This window comes from Rana temporaria, chromosome 4 (assembly GCF_905171775.1).
Source record: "Rana temporaria chromosome 4, aRanTem1.1, whole genome shotgun sequence".
Lineage (NCBI taxonomy): Eukaryota > Metazoa > Chordata > Amphibia > Anura > Ranidae > Rana > Rana temporaria.
Genome location: NC_053492.1, coordinates 279,562,605 through 279,581,437, shown reverse-complemented (window position 1 = coordinate 279,581,437; position 18,833 = coordinate 279,562,605). Strand labels below are relative to the sequence as shown.

Genomic DNA, 18,833 nt, shown 5'->3' with positions numbered 1-18,833 from the left:
GCATGCGATGATCCCCTCTCGCCAGAAATGACAGCTGTGCCAGGGAATCTGGCTAATGTCATTGACCAAATATCATCATTACCATATTGGTCAACGGTGCTATCTGAGATACCAGAACCCGTTACTACTTGAAACAAGGCAGTAGTCAAGTCAGAAGCTTTATTTAGGGGCAGCAGTAATACTGTCACTTTTAGTCACTGGTCTTGAACTAGTTTAGTTTTTTTACTTTGTTTTTGTTCCTGGTTTGTGTCACAGCCAGTCAATTAGCATGTAGGCTAGGGATCCAGCCTACATTAATTCTCCCATAGCAAATGACTTGTTATGGGGGAATTTAGAAGGGAGGAGGAGCTGAGAAACCCAGAAGAGGAGGTTTAGGGCTACTCTGTGCAAAATCAATACACAGAGCAGCTACGTATAACATCTTTATTATTTTATCAGCGGCAGAATAGGTAAGTATAGCGATTTATGCTTTACATGGTTAGATTGATTAGGTTTAGAATTTGGCAGAGAGCAGGTTTAGCATTAGTTAGGTTTTGCCTGAACTTCCACTTTAAGAGCCTTTTAGATCCCTGATGCATTCTTGACACATCCAACCTATTTATTGCTGGTGTTGCCAGTGAACTAAACCTCTGATCCTAATAGTACTCAAATAGTAGAGATTGGCGAGGATTACTGATCTCCCACCTTTCTCCATCTTATTATGCAGTCATGGGCTTGTTTAAACAACTTGATTAGCAACCACTTGATGCTGATGTTCAGCAATTATTCTTAAAGGTCAAAATGGTTAAACTGCTGAACTTTGAAATCCTTACCATAAACCATACCTTTGTGTCTGGACTTGACTTTTCCCCTGACAACAGTGTTTCTTTGTGGTCTAAAACTGCTACTTCTGCTTTCTATTTGCTTACAGTATCACATGGGTCCATTTTGAAAGGTTTGTGCCTGGACCTAGTGAAGTCAGCAAGATAGCACTAATGTACAGAATTACGCTATTCTTAGATTTGTTAAGACAGTTCTTTAAGATCACTTCCACGGGGTAATTTTATATTTTCACCAGCACTGCAATAATTAAAGAGATCTATGGCCATGAAATAATTTGTTAAAGAGTATGGGCCAGATTCACATAGAACTGCGGCGGCGTAACGTATCGTATACGTTACACCGCCGCAAGTTTTCATCGCAAGTGCCTGATTCACAAAGCGATGAAAACTACGCCGGCGGCCTCCGGCGCAAGGCGGGCCAATTCAAATGGGCGTGTGCCATTTAAATTAGGCGCGCTCCTGCGCCGGACCTACTGCGCATGCTCCGTTTCCTAACTCCTGCCGTGCTTTGCGCGCCGTTACATCATTTTTTCGAACGGCGACGTGCGTAGCGTACTTCCGTATTCCCGGACGTGTTACGCAAACGACGTTAAATTTAAAATTTCGACGTGGGAACGACGGCCATACTTTAGACAGCAATACGATTGCTGACTAAAGTTAGGGCACCCAAAACGACGACTACATTTGCGACGGGAAACTAGACTATCGGCGACGTAGCGAACGCGAAAATCCGTCGGGGATCCGCCGTAACTGCTAATTTGCATACCCAACGCTGGTTTACGACGCAAACTCCACCCAGTAGCGGCCGCGGTATTGCATCCTAAGATCCGACAGTGTAAAACAATTACACCTGTCGGATCTTATGGATATCTATGCGTAACTGATTCTATGAATCAGTCGCATAGATAGAAACAGAGATACGACGGCGTATCAGGAGAAACGCCGTCGTATCTCTTTGGTGAATCTGGCCCTATGTACTTCTGTCTACCCAGTGAAGGCATTTTATAAAAATTGAAAGTGTTTTCTCACTATTAGGCCCCGTACAGACGACCAAACATGTCTGCTGAAACTGGTCTGCGGGCCAGTTTCAGCAGACATGTTCGGTCGTGTGTAGGCCCGAGCGTGCAGGATTCCAGCAAACATTTGCCTGCTGGAATCCTGCCCGCTCGGACATGTTCGGTCGTCTGTACAGACCTACCGTACATGTCCGAGCGCCCGCCATCCCTCGCATGCGTCGAATGACTTCGACGCATGCGAGGAAGCATTTAACTGGCAGGCCCGCCCACGTCGCCGCGTCATTGTCGCGGCGACACCGCGTCATCCACGCGGCGACACCGCGGACACGCCCCGCGCATTGTTTACGCGCGGCTTTCTGTACGATGGTTAGTACAGCCATCGTACAGAAAGCCCCGGGCAGACATGTACGGTGAAAACGGTCCGGCGGATCGGTTTCATCGTACATGTTTGCTGGTGTGTACACGGCCTTAGAGGTACATGAGCCAACAGGTTACAATTAGAGGGAGGATGTGTGAGAACGTGAATGGTACAAAGTAGAAAGAGCTGGGGAGTGTCATTTTGTGTATAATATTCCCCAAAAAGAAGGGTTCAGAACCTGTTTTCAAGGTAATCTGGTTCCATGCTCACCTTTCCACAAGTGGCAATTCATACTTAGAACTTAGATAACTTCTGTTTCTGCGGCTGTGGACATTTAGGCACACGTCATCACATATGATGGTCCTGTCCTATATCCACCTTTTAGAAAGACATTTTTCAGATCCTCTCTCTACTTTGTTTACACACCTGGTAGTTCTTGCCCCACTAGTGGCTTTTATGAACTGTGAGGCCCTGTACACACGGGCGGATATCCAATGAAAACGGTCTGCCGGACCGTTTCTATCGGATATGTCCGCTGGCGGATTTTGATGTGATGGCTGTACACACCATCAGATCAAAATCCCCACGGAAAACATCCGCGGTGACGTGGCCGCGCCGTCGCCGCGGCGACGTGCGCGACCCTGGAGGGTAAATACTTCCACGCATGCATCGAATCATTTCGACGCATGCGAGGGATGGGGATCAGACGGACTTATCCAGTGAATCTGTACAGACGACCGGATAAATCCGAAGGACAGGTTTCCAGCGGATAGATTTCTTAGCATGCTAAGAAATTTTTATCCGCTGGAAAACCGTCGGCTGGACAAATGTCCGCTTGAAAATGTCCGCTAGGCCCTACACACGACCGGATCTATCTGCTGGAACTGATCCGCGGATAAATCCCAGCGGACAGATCCGGTCGTGTGTATGGGCCTATGCCTTAACTCACCAAAGCGTAATTCGCCCTGTTAATGAAAATAGCGACAGCCACCAAGCAGACCATACCTCACTCCTGGAAATCATCCCACTTAAATCTTGTTGAAATTATAAAAAATAATGACATCTGCTATGATGCATGCTAAAATTGAATATTAAGGATAGGGTAAAGAAATACAGTATACCAAAATCTGGCAGCTGTGGGTGGAACATTATGTCCCCCCAAATGTTGACTCTACCCTTTGACTACTACCCTGTTAACATCACCCTGTCTTCTGCCACAAAACTGTCAACTCCCTGGTATTGCTTACCAAGCTCCCAGGATCCTCACTTTACTCCTAGTTATTTTCCCTAAAACCCTTCCCCTTTGCTATCCTTCACTTTTCTCTTTCCTTCTCATGTTCATTTCTACTCTTATTATCTTATTGACACTGGGGCCCAGATTCACAGAGAGCAGGGCGCACATTACGCCGCCGTAGAGCACACACTGTACGCTACGCCAACTCAGCGCAGAGAGGCAAGCATTGCATTCAGCAAGCCAGTGCTCCCAACGCTGTGCCAGCGTGGCGTGGGTTTCGAAGGTGCACGTCGGCGTAGGTGGAAGTGGGCGTGAACCCATGCAAATGAGGCGTCCCCCGATGCAAATCATGGGCCGAGCGCCAGAAGGTACATATCATGAACTGGGCATGCGCCGTGACGTGGACGCATCCCTATGCGCCTGCTCACAACCACGCCGGCAAAACTGCCTAAGCTACGCCTGATCACTGCGTATGCCGTTAACATAACGTACACCCAGCCAGACACACGTCCAACGCACAATACGACGGCTTGTGTTCCCTGGTGCAGACCTGAGCATGTCTGTTGCTGGGTTGCACCTCCTTTATCAAGGAATAACTTTACGCCGGACGTACAACTTACGCGCATCTCGCGTAGCATGTGCCGGGCACACGCACGTTCGTGAATCGGCGTATTTCCCTCATTTGCATGTTTGAATGGCTAATCAATGGGAGCGGCACCATGCTTCCAGCCTAAATGTGCGCCCACTCTATGCCGGCGTAAGCAAGATACGTCGGCGGGGTGTAGCCTGTTTTTAGGCTCATATTAGTTTGTGGGTCTGGCGCACATTTGCACTTACGTCGGCGTAACTTGTTATATGTCGGCATAAGTGCTTTGTGAATCTGGGCCTAGGTGTCCATTTGTTGACCGACATCAAAGTGTGCTCCAGTTATTCACACTTGACCACTTTAAGATTTTGAATCCGCTCCTAGTTACTTAGATCAGTTGCAAATGCCACTATGCTTAGATTTGAAAATTCCTATACTGGTTTGTACAAATTAACATTGTAGTGCAAGCTCTGTTATTTCATTCATTTTTGGGTGCGTTGTGTGTACTTAGCTCTATGGGCCTAAAATCCATGTGTTACTTAGTTAATATTTTAATTTATGTAAAGTGCTTGAAAAACAATTAAAAACATTGAACGAGAACTTAAATAACTTACTGCAGATGTAGCAGGGTTTGTAGATGTTCCTGCGATGCCTCAAAAGACTTTGAAGTCTGCAGTGTTTAAACTGTGAGTTACATTTTGTTTTGTTGTACATTAATTAGAATTGCTCAATATTTGATTTAGTGGGGATTGAAATGTGTTCAGTTATTGCTTAGATGAGCGGATTTGTTTTCTGCTCAAAGTTATATTATACCATTTTCTATAAGCTCAAAGTCTATGTTAGGCTATCGAGATGCGAAAACCATACAATAAAACACAGACAGAGATAGGCTTTGTATTGTTGTTGACAACAATGTATGTTCTGTGAACATGTTACTTCAGCTTTCCTTTTGATGCTAACCCTTCACAATATAAAGTATTAATTTACAAGCTTTTAACTTTTATCTGATAAAAGGGGAATACAAATAAATACCATTCAGTTTGAACATTCTTCATTTTGAACATTACGCAGAATGGAAAGATAGATAAAACACTATAGATTCCATTATTAGTTTTCAAATTCTAACCTGCTTTAGAAAAATCTCATCTGGAGTTGGATTAGCCACTACTATCACTACGACTTCTCTTTACTATCTATAATTAAACTGCATAAAAGATATAGATACATTACCCAGTCCATATCATAAAGTCGACTTTTTGCTCAGAATCTTTTATGTACTGAATTGCTGATAAAATAAGTCCATATGGTGAATCACATAGAAAGTCACCATAGATTCCAGGGTTTGAGGCGTTGGCACCCTTAGAGGACAAACACACTTTGGTGTGATCATCGGTGAGGTGATATGAGAAATCCAGGTGAAGGTCTGAAATATGCCAAAACTGTCCTAAACATAAAAGAAAAAAAAAAGTTCAAAGGTTTTGATCTTTAGGACTTGATCAAGAAAAGGGTTATCATTGTATCTGAGGGTTTATCCAATCTAAATTAATTTAAAGCTGAATTCCAGGAACTCAGCCACTTGGAAAAATATGCAGGCATACTGTCAGGAATCAGAGTCTAAGGTGACCAGACACGTAGCTACACAAGGGAACTGAGCCTAAACAAGGGATATATATATTAAAGTGAAACTTATTTACAGTGAGAAAAATCAAACAATGAACACAGCACACAGTAAACATGAACTACCCCAAACAGAACCAAAAACCCTGCTAACAAGAGCTGTTAAACCTAAACAACTAAATACATATACAGTACAGACCAAAAGTTTGGACACACCTTCTCATTCAAAGAGTTTTCTTTATTTTCATGACTATGAAAATTGTAGATTCACACTGAAGGCATCAAAACTAAATATAAAAATAAATAAAATATATTTCATATTCTAGGTTCTTCAAAGTAGCCACATTTTGCTTTGATTACTGCTTGGCACACTCTTGGCATTCTCTTGATGAGCTTCAAGAGGTAGTCACCTGGCGCAGCACCCCATCACTCTCCTTCTTGGTCAAATAGCCCTTACACAGCCTGGAGGTGTGTTTGGGGTCATTGTCCTGTTGAAAAATAAATGATGGTCCAACTAAACGCAAACCAGATGGAATAGCATGCCGCTGCAAGATGCTGTGGTAGCCATGCTGGTTCAGTATGACTTCAATTTTGAATAAATCCCCAACAGTGTCACCAGCAATGCACCCCCACACCATCACACCTCCTCAATGCTTCACGGTGGGAACCAGGCATGTAGTGTCCATCCGTTCACCTTTTCTGCGTCGCACAAAGACACGGGGGTTGGAACCAAAGATCTCAAGTTTGGACTCATCAGATCAAAGCGCAGATTTCCACTGGTCTAATGTCCATTCCTTGTGTTCTTTAGCCCAAACAATTCTCTTCTGCTTGTTGCCTTTCTTTAGCAGTGGTTTCCTAGCAGATATTCTACCATGAAGGCCTGATTCACACAGTCTCCTCTTAACAGTTCTAGAGATGTGTCTGCTGCAAAAGGTGCCTACTTTGAAGAACCTAGAAAATGAAATATATTTTCAGTTGTTTCACACTTTTTTGTTATGTATAATTCCACATGTGTTAATTCATAGTTTTGATGCCTTCAGTGTGAATCTACAATTTTCATAGTCATGAAAATAAAGAAAACTCTTTGATTGAGAAGGTGTGTCCAAACTTTTGGTCTGTACTGTAATATATATATATATATATATATATATATATATATATATACACATACAGACCAAGCTAGGGACAAGGGTGCAAGGATTGCAAGGATGGGGGGATCACGGCTGGGGACAGAACAGAGGAAGGCAGGAGCAAGGCACAGGGGTGCAGACTGGACAGGATAAGCAGCAAGGCAGGGACCAAAATCGTGACGCACCGGGGGAAGGGAGGAGAAGCCTTAAGAAGCCCCCAGGCAGCTGAACACTAATTAGCCTAAATAAAATAGCCTGCTGGGTCCTGGGAGACATCTGCTGGTGTACACTGGAACTGCAGCAAACAGCTCAGAGCAGGATAGTGCCACCAGCAGGTGAACTTAATCCTAACACATACTGTGAGTTAAGTCCCACAAGATACATGTCATCTACTGGACTTATTTCTATTTTAACATCTGACAGGTTTATGGTGCTTCTGAAGGAGACACTCAGAGGTCTGAGGGGAGACAAGCACACACAGAAGCTTTGTCTGCCCATCCCCTCTGCTACCAATTCACAGAATCCATTATATTTTGTGAATGGTATACAAAGGTGTCTGTGCTTGGTCAGTGGGGGGGAGCATACCAGCTGCATCGACCCTGCTGCTGAAGGAGCCGAGTTTCAGAGCTTCTGACACAATAGTGATAGCTGTCTTCCAGGAGCGCCATAAACCTGTCAGATGAGATAAGAAATAAGTCCAGGAGTTGGCATGCAACTCGTTGGACTTAACTGAAAGTATGTCTGCATTTTTGACAAAGGAGCTGAATTCCTGGAGTTCAGCTTTAAATGTTTTGAACTCTCCAAAAGAAACAACAATTAGCAGCATCTCTATTTCCCTGACCCTTTCTGTATTTCATAAATCAGTGACAAACACTGGCTAGAACCCCTTAAACACTCTCTGGGGTGACAACTGCCTCTCACTGAGGTGTGGGTGGTATTGCTATTCCACTAAAGAACAAAGGATATTTCAAATAGTTTGACCAGTAATAAACCCAAAACCAAGAGTGTAATATATTGGGGCTTACCAATCAGTAAATGTGGTGGCTGTATTTTTTTTTTTTTTTTTTTTAGACATTCTCTCTCTGTTTTTCTTTGTTGAACTGACCAGTAACACAGCTCCTGTGTCACAGTGCCCCCCTTTAGATGAAAGACTGCGGGTGGCACCTTTGGACAGCAGCATTGTCAATCTGGGGGAAGGTGAGTGATATATCTACTAGAAAATGTAAATACACTAACAAATTGAAGTAAAACTTCAGCTAATATGTTGAAAGCAGTTACAGGAAAAAAATGTGTTTCCTTTTGGGATAAAGGTTTTACATAAATAAAAGCTGACCATTATAAGAACCCCTGTCAGTTTTAAATGGTTTATCTTATCCCTGCAAATGCTACTTCGGTAAGAGCGCTTGTTCTTTTGAACAACAACAGACCTACTGGCTCTCAGATTGCAGGTTTGGCACCAGAAACCTAGGCAATTGTACCCAGGTGTAGAGTTACAGTATGAATACAAATCCACCCACGCAAACTGTTGATTTTCCTACATTCATCTTCGGATTCTGTGGTGGCTTTGAATCTGCCAAACCTCTTCCCGTCAGAGTTTCCTCCAGTTTCCAGGCGCTTTTTGATGGTGTAGGAAATTGTACACACTGACACCTTGGTTTTCTTTGCAATTTTTCTAAAGGAGAGACCTACAGTTTTAAGGGTTATAACGATCCGTGTCCTCTTTTTTTAAAATGCATATTTATTCCCATTTTGATTGCACTATACTACTTCCTGCAGTACACTACTGTCCAAAAAATGCTTAAAGTGGTTGTTAACCCATTTTCGGCCATTTACATACTTAGTTCTGTATCCTCAAAGAGATTTTTCCCCGTCTCTGTGTTTAATTAAAAAAATACCTCTTTCACCGCATTTCACGGCGCCCATGTAACCGGCTGTTTCTCCTCTTTGCCCACCTTGCAGAAGCAGCGGGCGGGGCCGAGACAGCCGGTCACCTGATCGCCGGGAGCCGTCATGAGATGTGGCAAAGGAGGTGCAGAAGGAGGGGGGTGGGGCGGCACTGTCACTAGGTGACACAATGAGAGGGGAGGGGAGGTGTACAGGGGAAACAGACACAGGAGAGCAGGGCTTCGGCTGATGAAGAGGGACGCAAACAGACCACAATGTCAGGGGCTCAGAAGCCATGATTATCGTGGTCTGTTTGCATAGGGGAGGGGAGAAACTGGCAGGATCAGACAGGTTTTTTAGGTGTTGCAAGGGTCCAAATGATACAGCACAAGCACTATGATGTATAAAATGCTTTAAAGAAACAACATCTGTGTTTTTGTTTTTTTTGGGTTAACAAACACTTTAAGAGGGTAGTAACATAGTCTGTTTCAACACTGCTTTTAGGCCTCTTACACACTAAGTTTAAAGACGTTTTTTTTCCCCTACAGGAGTTTAGCACCGTTTTTAAGGAAGGTTATACAGACAGAGATCTTGTAAGTAACTAACAGAAGTTGGGGCACCTGTAGGAATTGTTAACATTAACTTTCAAGGCTTATTTACATACATTGCTGCAGAACTGTTGTTACCCAAGTACTTTTTCCTTGAAAAAGGCCTTTTTGTATAACTCAGAAATGTACATTATTTTTCAGTGTTTGTAATGTATACTTTTTTTCCAACTCTAGCAGTTTACCGCTTACCTTTATACTATTTCAGGTTATTCTCTGAACTTGAAATGACAAGAAAAACAAGGATGTTCTAAAACTTTTGACTGGTAGTGTATGTATTTAGGACACTGTTTATGCTGCTAAAGATCTACACGATCATTTTTAGGTATGAAAAAAATGTTGTTTTTCAAAAACGTCATTTAAAATGATTGTGTGTGGGCTTTACATCAATTTTCAGGTTCTAAAAACGACCCCAAAAAAATTTGAACATGCTGCATTTTTTAACGTCGTTTTAAACAATGTTGTTTTTCGGGTTGTAAAAAATGATCGTGTGTGGGCTAAAACGACGTAAAAAACCTGCGCATGCTCAGAAGCAAGTTATGAGACGGGAGCGCTCGTTCTGGTAAAACTACCGTTCATAATGGAGTAAGCACATTTATCACGCTGTAACAGACAAAAAAGCGTGAATCGTCTTTTACTAACACGGAATCAGCTAAAGCAGCCCAAAGGCGAATGGAACTTTATAGTGCCGTCGTACGTGTTGTACATCACCGCGCTTTGCTAGATCTTTTTTTTAAACGATGGTGTGTAGGCAACATCGTTTTAATGATGAAGTTGGGAAAATTACGTTTTTTCGACATGCTGAAAAACTTTGTTTTTTTTTCATGCCGAAAAATGATCGTGTGTATGCGGCATTAGGCTATTAATTCTAATGCAGATATACAGATTGCTCTACTACAATTTTTTTTACAATACAACGTTCTTTTATTAAATATTTAAAGGAGTTGTAAACCTTAGGCCCCGTACTCACGACCAAACATGTCTGCTGAAACTGGTCCGCAGACCAGTTTCAGCAGACATGTTTGGCCGTGTGTTGGCCCGAGCGGACCATTTTGGGACGGATCGGACAGGTTTCCAGCGGACAACTGTTTCCCGGACTTGTTTTAAAACAGTCCGCTGGAAACCTGTCCGCCCGGACATGTACGGTCGTCTGTACAGACCTACCGTACATGTCCTGCCGCCCGCATCCCTCGCATGCGTCGAATGACTTCGACGCATGCGTGGAAGCATATTTAAGGCGGCCCGCCCACGTCGCCGCGTCATTGTCGCGGCGACACCGCGTCATCGACGCGGCGACACCGCGGACACGCCCCGCGTAATGTTTACGCGCGGGCTTCTGTTCGATGGTGTGTATAGCCATCGAACAGAAGTCCCCGGGCAGTCCCCGGCCAGACATGTCCGATGGAAACGGTCTGCAGACCGTTTTCATCGGACATGTCCTGCCGTGAGTACAAGGCCTTAGAGGTTTTTCACCTTAATGCATTCTATGCATTAAGGAGAAAAACTTTCTGTGCTGCAGGAGCCCCCCAGAGCCCCCCTTTTACTTACCTGAACCCAATCGTTCCAGAGACAGGGACGAGCCCAGCAGCTCCAGCTGCTGTCTCGGGTCCTCATTAGATAGATTGATAGAAGCAGGAGCCATTGGCTCCCACTGCTGTCAATCAAATCCAGTGACACAGGAGTCGGGGGCGGGGCCGATTCCTACTGTCTGTATCAAAAGACGCAGCAGCAGGACTCGGGAGTACACACCGCACTAATGGAACCAGATGAAGAGGAGGGGCCATGAGCGACGTTAGGGGACCCCAGAAAAGGACGACCAGGGCCGCACTGTGCAAAACCTATGAACAGAGCAGGTAAGTATAACAAGTTTGTTATATTATATTGTGAAAGATAATGTTACGCCGAGTAAAATGACACCCAACATATCACGCTTCAAAATTGCGCCTGCTCATGGGATGGTGTAAAACTTTTACCCTTAAAAATCTCCATAGGCGACGTTTAAAAAATTCTACAGGTTGCATATTTTGAGTTACAGAGGAGGTCTAGGGCTAGAATTATTGCTCTTGCTCCAACGATGCGGCGATACCGCACTTGTGCGGTTTGAACACCGTTTTCACATGCGGGCGCTTTGTTTTCTTATTAATTTTAATTGATTTTATTAATTTTTACACTGTTAAAAAAAAAAAAAAAAAAGCATGACAGGTCCTTTTAAATATGTAAAGACCTCAGATCTCATATTTAGACTAAAATGCAATAAAAAAAATTGTCATTTGAAAGAATGACAACAGAAAAATGTGCCTTTAAGAAGCATGGGCGGAAGTTATGTTTTGACGTCGCTTCCGCCCTGCTATGGAGACGGGGGGCCATCTTGCCCTCACTGGTATCCCAGAAAAGCAGCGTGAATTACCTGATCGCCTCCGCCGCTGCCGACGGCTCCGGTAAGCGGCGGAGGGCACGGGAGAGTGGCGGGAGGGGGCCGATAGCAGTGATCTCGTGGTGAATCTGCCACGGAGACCACCGTTATCTTTTACAGGCCCGGCCACGTTAAAGATGGATATCTCGGTTGTGTCAGCAGCTGCTGCCGTTAGAGAGATATTCATTTTTAAATTGAAGACGTATATGTACGTGAGTCGGTCCTTAAGTGGTTAAACTTCTGGCAACTCAAACTCATTGATTTCTTAGTAAAATGGAGACGATGTCATTCCTCACAATCAGTCCATGGAAGGAGATTAGATCCTGTCCACTATGCTCAAATTAGTGAAATCATTTTTTGCGTGGAGACATTACTTACTGTTCTATTATCCGCCTGCATATAAAGCATATATAATTCACTCACCCTTTATTAGCTATACATATACTAATATAGAACTGATGTTAGGTAGGACCACAGTTTTTCATGATAGTGGCTTCACCATTATCTAGATTCCAATGTTAGGGCTTTGCTGCTACTATCATTTTGTGCAGAAAGGATTAGACTTTGATGCACAGAACAATAGTGCAAAAGAGTTAAGTGCCCTTAGTGGGAGGGAGCCTTGGGGTAGGGCATCATTTTATGCCAGGAGTTCTGCACCAAATACTCGCAGCACCAATCTTCTGGCACTATAGCGTGCAAAATCTGGTACAGCCGTGCATGGTAGCCAGCTTCTAACTTCAGCTTGTTCAATTGAGCTTTGACAAAAAAAAAAACGGAAAGCTCATTGGGTTCACTGCAGAGTAAATCAACCCCTATGTCCTATTATGCTCACAAGATAGGTTTGTATCAGTGCGGCTTTCAATGTTAGTAGCTGCATAGTTTATTACATATTGGGCCTGATTTACTAAAATATACAAACCAAAAACAATTTAGAGAACTTTTAGGTACTGATTTTTCCAGAACATCAATAAAGTGTTACAATTAATTTATTTTGATTTGATTGGCTTAAAAACATTTAAAATACCAGTTTTGTTTAATTACATCCAAACCATGAATATCTGCCTCCACACACTAGCTCACTGAATGCCCAAGAGAAAGCCAATCACTGAAAATAGAAGATTGATTCAATTCATGATGAAATCTCAACTTTAACGATATTACCCCCACTTAACACCCCATGTCAACAGGTACAATCAATACTCCCCTTATTCAACCCTACTACTATAGACAAGGTTGCTAAACTTATTTCTGATGCCAACCTAACCACCTGCCACCCGGACCCTGTTTCCTCACAAATACAAATACTACAGTCACCCTCTGACTCTATACTACACTATCTAACCAACATCTTCAACCTTTCCCTCTCTTCTAGCATCTTTCCCAACTCAAACATGCACTAGTCACCCCCATACTTAAAAAGCCTTTCATGGACCCTACCAACCTTAACAATCTACGCGCCACCTCCTTGCTCCCCTTTTGCTCTAAACTCCTTGAACGCCTGGTCTACAACCAACTGAATGACCACCTCATTAAAAATAACCTTCTTGATCCCCTTCAGCCTGGATTTTGCCTTCAACACTGCACAGTAACTGCTCTTTTAAAATTTACAAATTACTTACTAACAGCAAATTCCAATGGACACTATTCTGTACTTCGGGAATTTACAGTACGTCTGCTCTTGATACGGTTGATAACCCCCTCCTCCTCAAAAAACGTTACTCCTTTGGTCTCCGTGACTCTTCACTGGCTCTCATTCTACCTCTCCCACTGCACCTTCAGTGTCACCTACAATTCTACTTCCTCCTCTCCCCTTCCTTCCTGGACTACTGCAACTCTCTCCTCATTGGCTTATCTTTAAATTGGCTATCCCCTGTTCAGTCCAGTTCAGTACCTGTAATATCATGTGAGAGCCAATTCCCCCTTAAAAAGATTCTGGTTGGTCATATTTCGCAAAAGACCCAATAGTCTAAAAAATCCTAATACAAGCTTCAGAGAAATATTGTACCGGTGAAAAGTATCACAATGGTTTGAGCCTCACTCCCAGCCTCCAAGTGAGCATTAAAGGCTCAAACCATTGAGATACCATTCACCCCTACTAGCTACCTGTGTCTCTTGAGACACCATGCCCCCAGATGTTGCAAGTATTTGACTAGCCACATGATTCAAATACCTGTTTACCCTGATACACGCAGTGGTTCCTCCCGTTGGCTCATACATTCTGTAATAATCTATGAGATGGCTGGTAGAACCACTGCCTGCAGCGGGGGCAGTACAAATTCATACACCAGGAAGTGTTGAAAAAGGCAGCATCATGGCAGAGTTTTTAAGATACGGGCCACTGGAAATGTGTGAATAGTGCCTTTTTTTTCTTCTTTCTCCAGGTATTGCTATGTGTTGTTTTGACCATGTAGTGCCTAAATCAATCCCTGCTTTTGTTCATTTACTTTAGTAAATAACATTTATAATTTAATCCCTAGTCAAACTAGCTAATTACAGAGCCTCAGTCCTTGTGCTTCTACTGCACCACATTTAATCAATTTGGGCTCTCTGATTGATAATGTATGTATTAAGGACACTGCATATGTTGCTATAGATTTAGACTTCCTGACAGCACATTGGATAACAATGTATTGTCTATTAATTCTAATTAAATATACCGGTTGCTCTACTGCAACTGTTTTTACAATACAAAGTTTTTTAGATTAAGTATTTAAACTGGCCGACAAATCAAACATCAATTTCTTAGTAAAATCAAGGTGTCTATAGCCACTAGTCCCTAAGTGATCATAATACATGTATCTCTAATAGGGCCATAGGAATGGAAGGTCTATATGTACATGTCACAACATGTACGAACCCATTCCCCTTAAAAAGATTCCGGTTGGTCATAATAATCTGCCAATAGGTCCAATAGCTGGCATTAAGTGGTCTTCTTAATTGATCCCTCACTTGCAGTCTCTCCAGTGGATACTTTGCAGAGAAATTTAGTACTGGCGAATGTATTCCCAATGGTTTATAGCAGTGGTCTCCAAACTGTGGCCCGGGGGCCAGATGCGGCCCTTTGCTTGCTTTTATCTGGCCCTTGGGGCACTATTTCATCCACTGATACCAACAATGGGTCATAGTTTCTCCTACTGACACCAACAAAGGTGCGAATGATATCAACGATGGGTCACAATTCCTCACAATGACACCAAGGATGGGGCACAATTCCTTAAAAAGATGCCAGTGATGGGGACAATTCCTCACAATGAAACCAACAATGGGGCACAGTTTTTCTCAATGACACCAACAATGGGACCCAATGACAGGGCACACTTCCTCCTACTGAAACAAACAATTGGGCATTAATTTTTCCCACTGATGTTGGGGACCTTTTCGACTCCCACTGACCACTGTCCGGCCCTTGTAAACTCTGACGGACAGTAAACTGGCCCTTTGTTTAGAAAGTTTGAAGACTCCTGGTTTATAGGATGGGAATGGGAATGGAAAACAGCAGGTGAGGAGCAGCATCATAGCAGAGTTTTTAAGACACATGGGCCAGTGGAAAGGTGTGTATAGTGCCTGTTCTTTCTCAAGGTATTCCTATTTGTTTTTTTAACCCTGCAGTGCCTGATTTATCCCTGCCTTTGTTCATTTACTTTACAGCCATGGCCAAATTCTTGAGAATGACACAAATATGAATTTTCAGAGTCTGCAATTCCAGTTTGCATATACTCCAGAACGTTATGAAGAGTGATAAGATGAATTGCAATTAATTGCAAATTCCCTCTTTGCCATGAAAATGAAATGAATCCCATAACAAAAAAAAAACATTTCCACTGCATTTGTGAAGAAGGCTTCAAAGCGCCCAAGAAAGTCCAGCAAGTGCCGGGACCTTCTCCTACAGTTGATTCTGTGAGATCGGGGTACCACCAGTGCAGAGCTTGCTCAGGAATGGCAGCAGGCAGGTGTGCATGTATCTGCACGCACAGTGAGGCAAAGAATTTTAGTGGGATGACCTGGTATCAAGAAGGGCAGCAAAGAAGCCACTTCTCTCCAGGAAAAACATCAGTACCAGACTGATATTCTGCAAAAGCTACAGAGATTGGATTGCTGAGGACTGGGGTAAAGTCATTTTCTCTGATGAATCCCGTTTCCGATTGTTTGGGGCATCTGGAAAAACCCTTGTCCGGAGAAGAAAAGGTGAGCACTACCATCAGTCCTGTGTCATGCCATCAGTAAAGCATACTGAGACCATTCATGTGTGGGGTTGCTTCTCAGCCAAGAGAGTGGGGCTCATTCATAATTTTGTCTAAGTACACAGCCATGAATAATGAATGGTACAAAAACATCCTCCGGGAGCAACTTCTCCCAACCAAGAACAGTTTGGTGATAAACAATGCCTTTTACAGCATGATGGAACAACTTGACATAAGGAAAGAGTGGTAAATTGTCTTGGGGAACAAAACATTGAAATTTTGGGTCCATGTTCAGGAAATTCCCCAGACCTTAATCCCATTGAGAACTTGCGGTCAGTCCTCAAGAGACGGGTGAACAAAAAAAAAAAAAATCCTTGCAAATTCTGACAAACTCCAAGCATTGATCATGGAAGAATGGGCTGCCATCAGTCAGGATGTGGCCCAGAAGTTGACTGACAGCATGCCAGGGCAAATTGCAGAGGTCTTGAAAAAAAGGGTCAACACTGCAAATATTGACTCTTGGCATAAACTTAATGTACCGTATTTATCTTGCTATAACGCGCCCCGGCGTATAGCGCGCACCCCCGAACTTGAAGGAAAATTCCTGGAAAAAAAAATACTTACAGTTTAGATGCCCCTCGTCGGTGTCTTGCCCGTCGTCCATCGGCGGCCTCGTCCGGTCCGGCGTCCTTCTGCGGCCACCATGGTGTCCTCCCCGCTCGATCCCCGTGCTGTGTTTGAACCACTCCGCCGACATATACCGAGCGCAGTACACTCGGGTATACTCGGGCAGGCTCGGCTCCCATCGCGTAAAGGACGTACAGGACGTGACCGCGAGAGGAGCCGAGCCTGCCGACTATACCCGAGTGTACTGTGCTCGGTATATGTCGGCGCAGTGGTTCAAACACAGCGCAGGAAGCGGGTATCGGCGTATATCGCGCACCCACGAGTTTGGGCAAAAAAGTGCGCGGTATACGCCGATAAATCTGGTAATTGTCAATAAAAGCCTTTGACACTTATGAAATGCTTGTAATTATACATCAGTATACTATAGTAACATCTGACAAAAAGATCTAAAAACACGCAAGCAGCAGACTTTGTGATAATTAATATTTGTGTCATTCTCAAAACTTTTGGCCACAGCTGTAGTAAATAAAACTTATAATGTAATCCCCAGTCAAACTAGGTATTTACGATGCCTTGGTCCCTGTGCACCACATAATCACCTTGGGCTTTCTATAGTCAAATCTGCTCCCTACGTAAGATAACCTGCCAGAAAAGAAATGCAGTAGCTTCCATTGCCGACTTTCCTGGCACATTCCTTTCTCATGTCGTATTTGTGTTTAACACTCAGTCATGTATGTTATGGTTTTGCAACTTTTTAATCTGTATACTTTATACTGCTGTAAACTAGCGCTGGATAAATTCTATGTTACACAAAACAAATACTGTGAACGAAAGCTACTAGTCTGAAAGTGCTGCTACTCAGGCTTTACTGTTTACATTGTTTACCTTTACATTACCATATAAAGGGCTAAATATAAATGTAAAAAAGTAATGGCGAGAAAGAAAAATGGTCAAAAAATGAAATACATGTGTTGAAAAATCTACTTTCTTGCAGTGTGTGCGATAATGGCTTATAAAACTGTGATCATGTGCTTGGAGTGTTTGTGTCATTGATTTCCATGGATAGCATATCATGTTGCAGAGTTACTGTGAGACAAAAAGTCACTGACCTGTAACCCCTTGTTGGCTGTCACTCCATGAGTTCACTGGCAGAGCTGAAGTGACCAGAGGAGCCATAAGGAACAACCAGAACCCGAGAGCTCCCATGTTCTTGTGCTGCTGACCGGTTTAACCGAAGGGAATCTTCTGTACTAGACTTGTTCAGAAAACTTCCTTGTTTACACACTGTGCTGTGGAAGTTTCTGAGTTGCAGAAGATTAACTCTTGCATGTATGGTATTAGAAGCGAGACAATTACTCAATGCAGGTTGGTGTTTGAGTGAAGTGGAAGTACTAAGGTCAGTTTAGTTTATGCAAGTCATTTTTGTTAACCTATAGTGTTATAATGAGGAACTAGAGCATAGACTGAGGCTTTAAAGTGTTTGTTGTTCCCTCAGTAACCAAGATGTGTTCCCTTTCTCACAGATACTGTAAAGTTCGACTCCAGCACTTTTTTTTTTAATATAAGAATTAATATTTGGAAACAGCTCACCCTAAATCCAGAATGCCCCCCTGTTCATTACCTATCACACCCTGGCTGTCACCCTGCAGAATGTAAAAGTATTTTGATTCATTTCACCGGAAATCTTATTCAGTCCCTTTCATTGAATAGTTGCCAGGTGTCCCATATACATAGCGCCCAACTGTCCCTGATTTTAAGGGCCCATTCACACCTGAGCGTTTTGTAGCCTGAAGCATGAAGCTATAAAACGCTAGAGGGGAAAAAATCCATTATTCGGGCTGATTTGGGCGGTTTTGAACGTTTGTATTCCCATAGAAACTAATGAAAACGCTCGATTCAAGCATCTAGCGCGACAACGAGCGTTTTGACGCTTTAATCTGTTCTGTAAAATAGAATATTCACCCAGGAAGATAAAAAAAAATCTAAAAACATAGCAACAAATGATGAAAGAGATAATCATTTTTCCTATTGGCAAAAATAAAAAACGACAAAGTTCAAAAACTTCTGACAACGCTGTATGCAAACGTGTGAATACGTGTGACAAAATGCTGGAAAAAACACTCAAAACCGCTACGCCCAAGTGTGAATGGGGCCTAAGGGTCTGTCCCAGATTTGGAACACAGTCCCTCTGCCATGGCCCCTTTCACACTGGGGCCGGAGGTGCGGTGGCAGTAAAGTGCCACTATTTTTAGCAACGCTTTACCGCAAATTTAGCTGCGCTATTCGGGCGCTAGCGGGGCGGTTTTACCCCCGGTTAGTGGCCAAAAAAGGGTTAAAAACCACCACAAAGCGCCTTTTGCA

The 18,833-nt window shown here is 43.2% G+C and overlaps 1 protein-coding gene across 1 annotated transcript in view; it reads right to left on the bottom strand.

Moving 5' to 3' along the window:
• Positions 1-17,810, bottom strand: part of SMPDL3A (sphingomyelin phosphodiesterase acid like 3A) — a 68,508-nt gene extending 50,698 nt beyond the window's left edge. Inside the window, exons 1-2 of the mRNA XM_040350338.1 lie at positions 17,582-17,810; positions 5,246-5,459 (exon numbers count right to left, since the gene is read on the bottom strand). Of these exons, the coding sequence (XP_040206272.1) occupies positions 5,246-5,459; positions 17,582-17,678 (311 nt within the window). The 5' untranslated portion in view covers positions 17,679-17,810. The remainder of the gene's footprint in view (positions 1-5,245; positions 5,460-17,581) is intronic.
• Between the last annotated feature and the right edge of the window lie 1,023 nt (positions 17,811-18,833).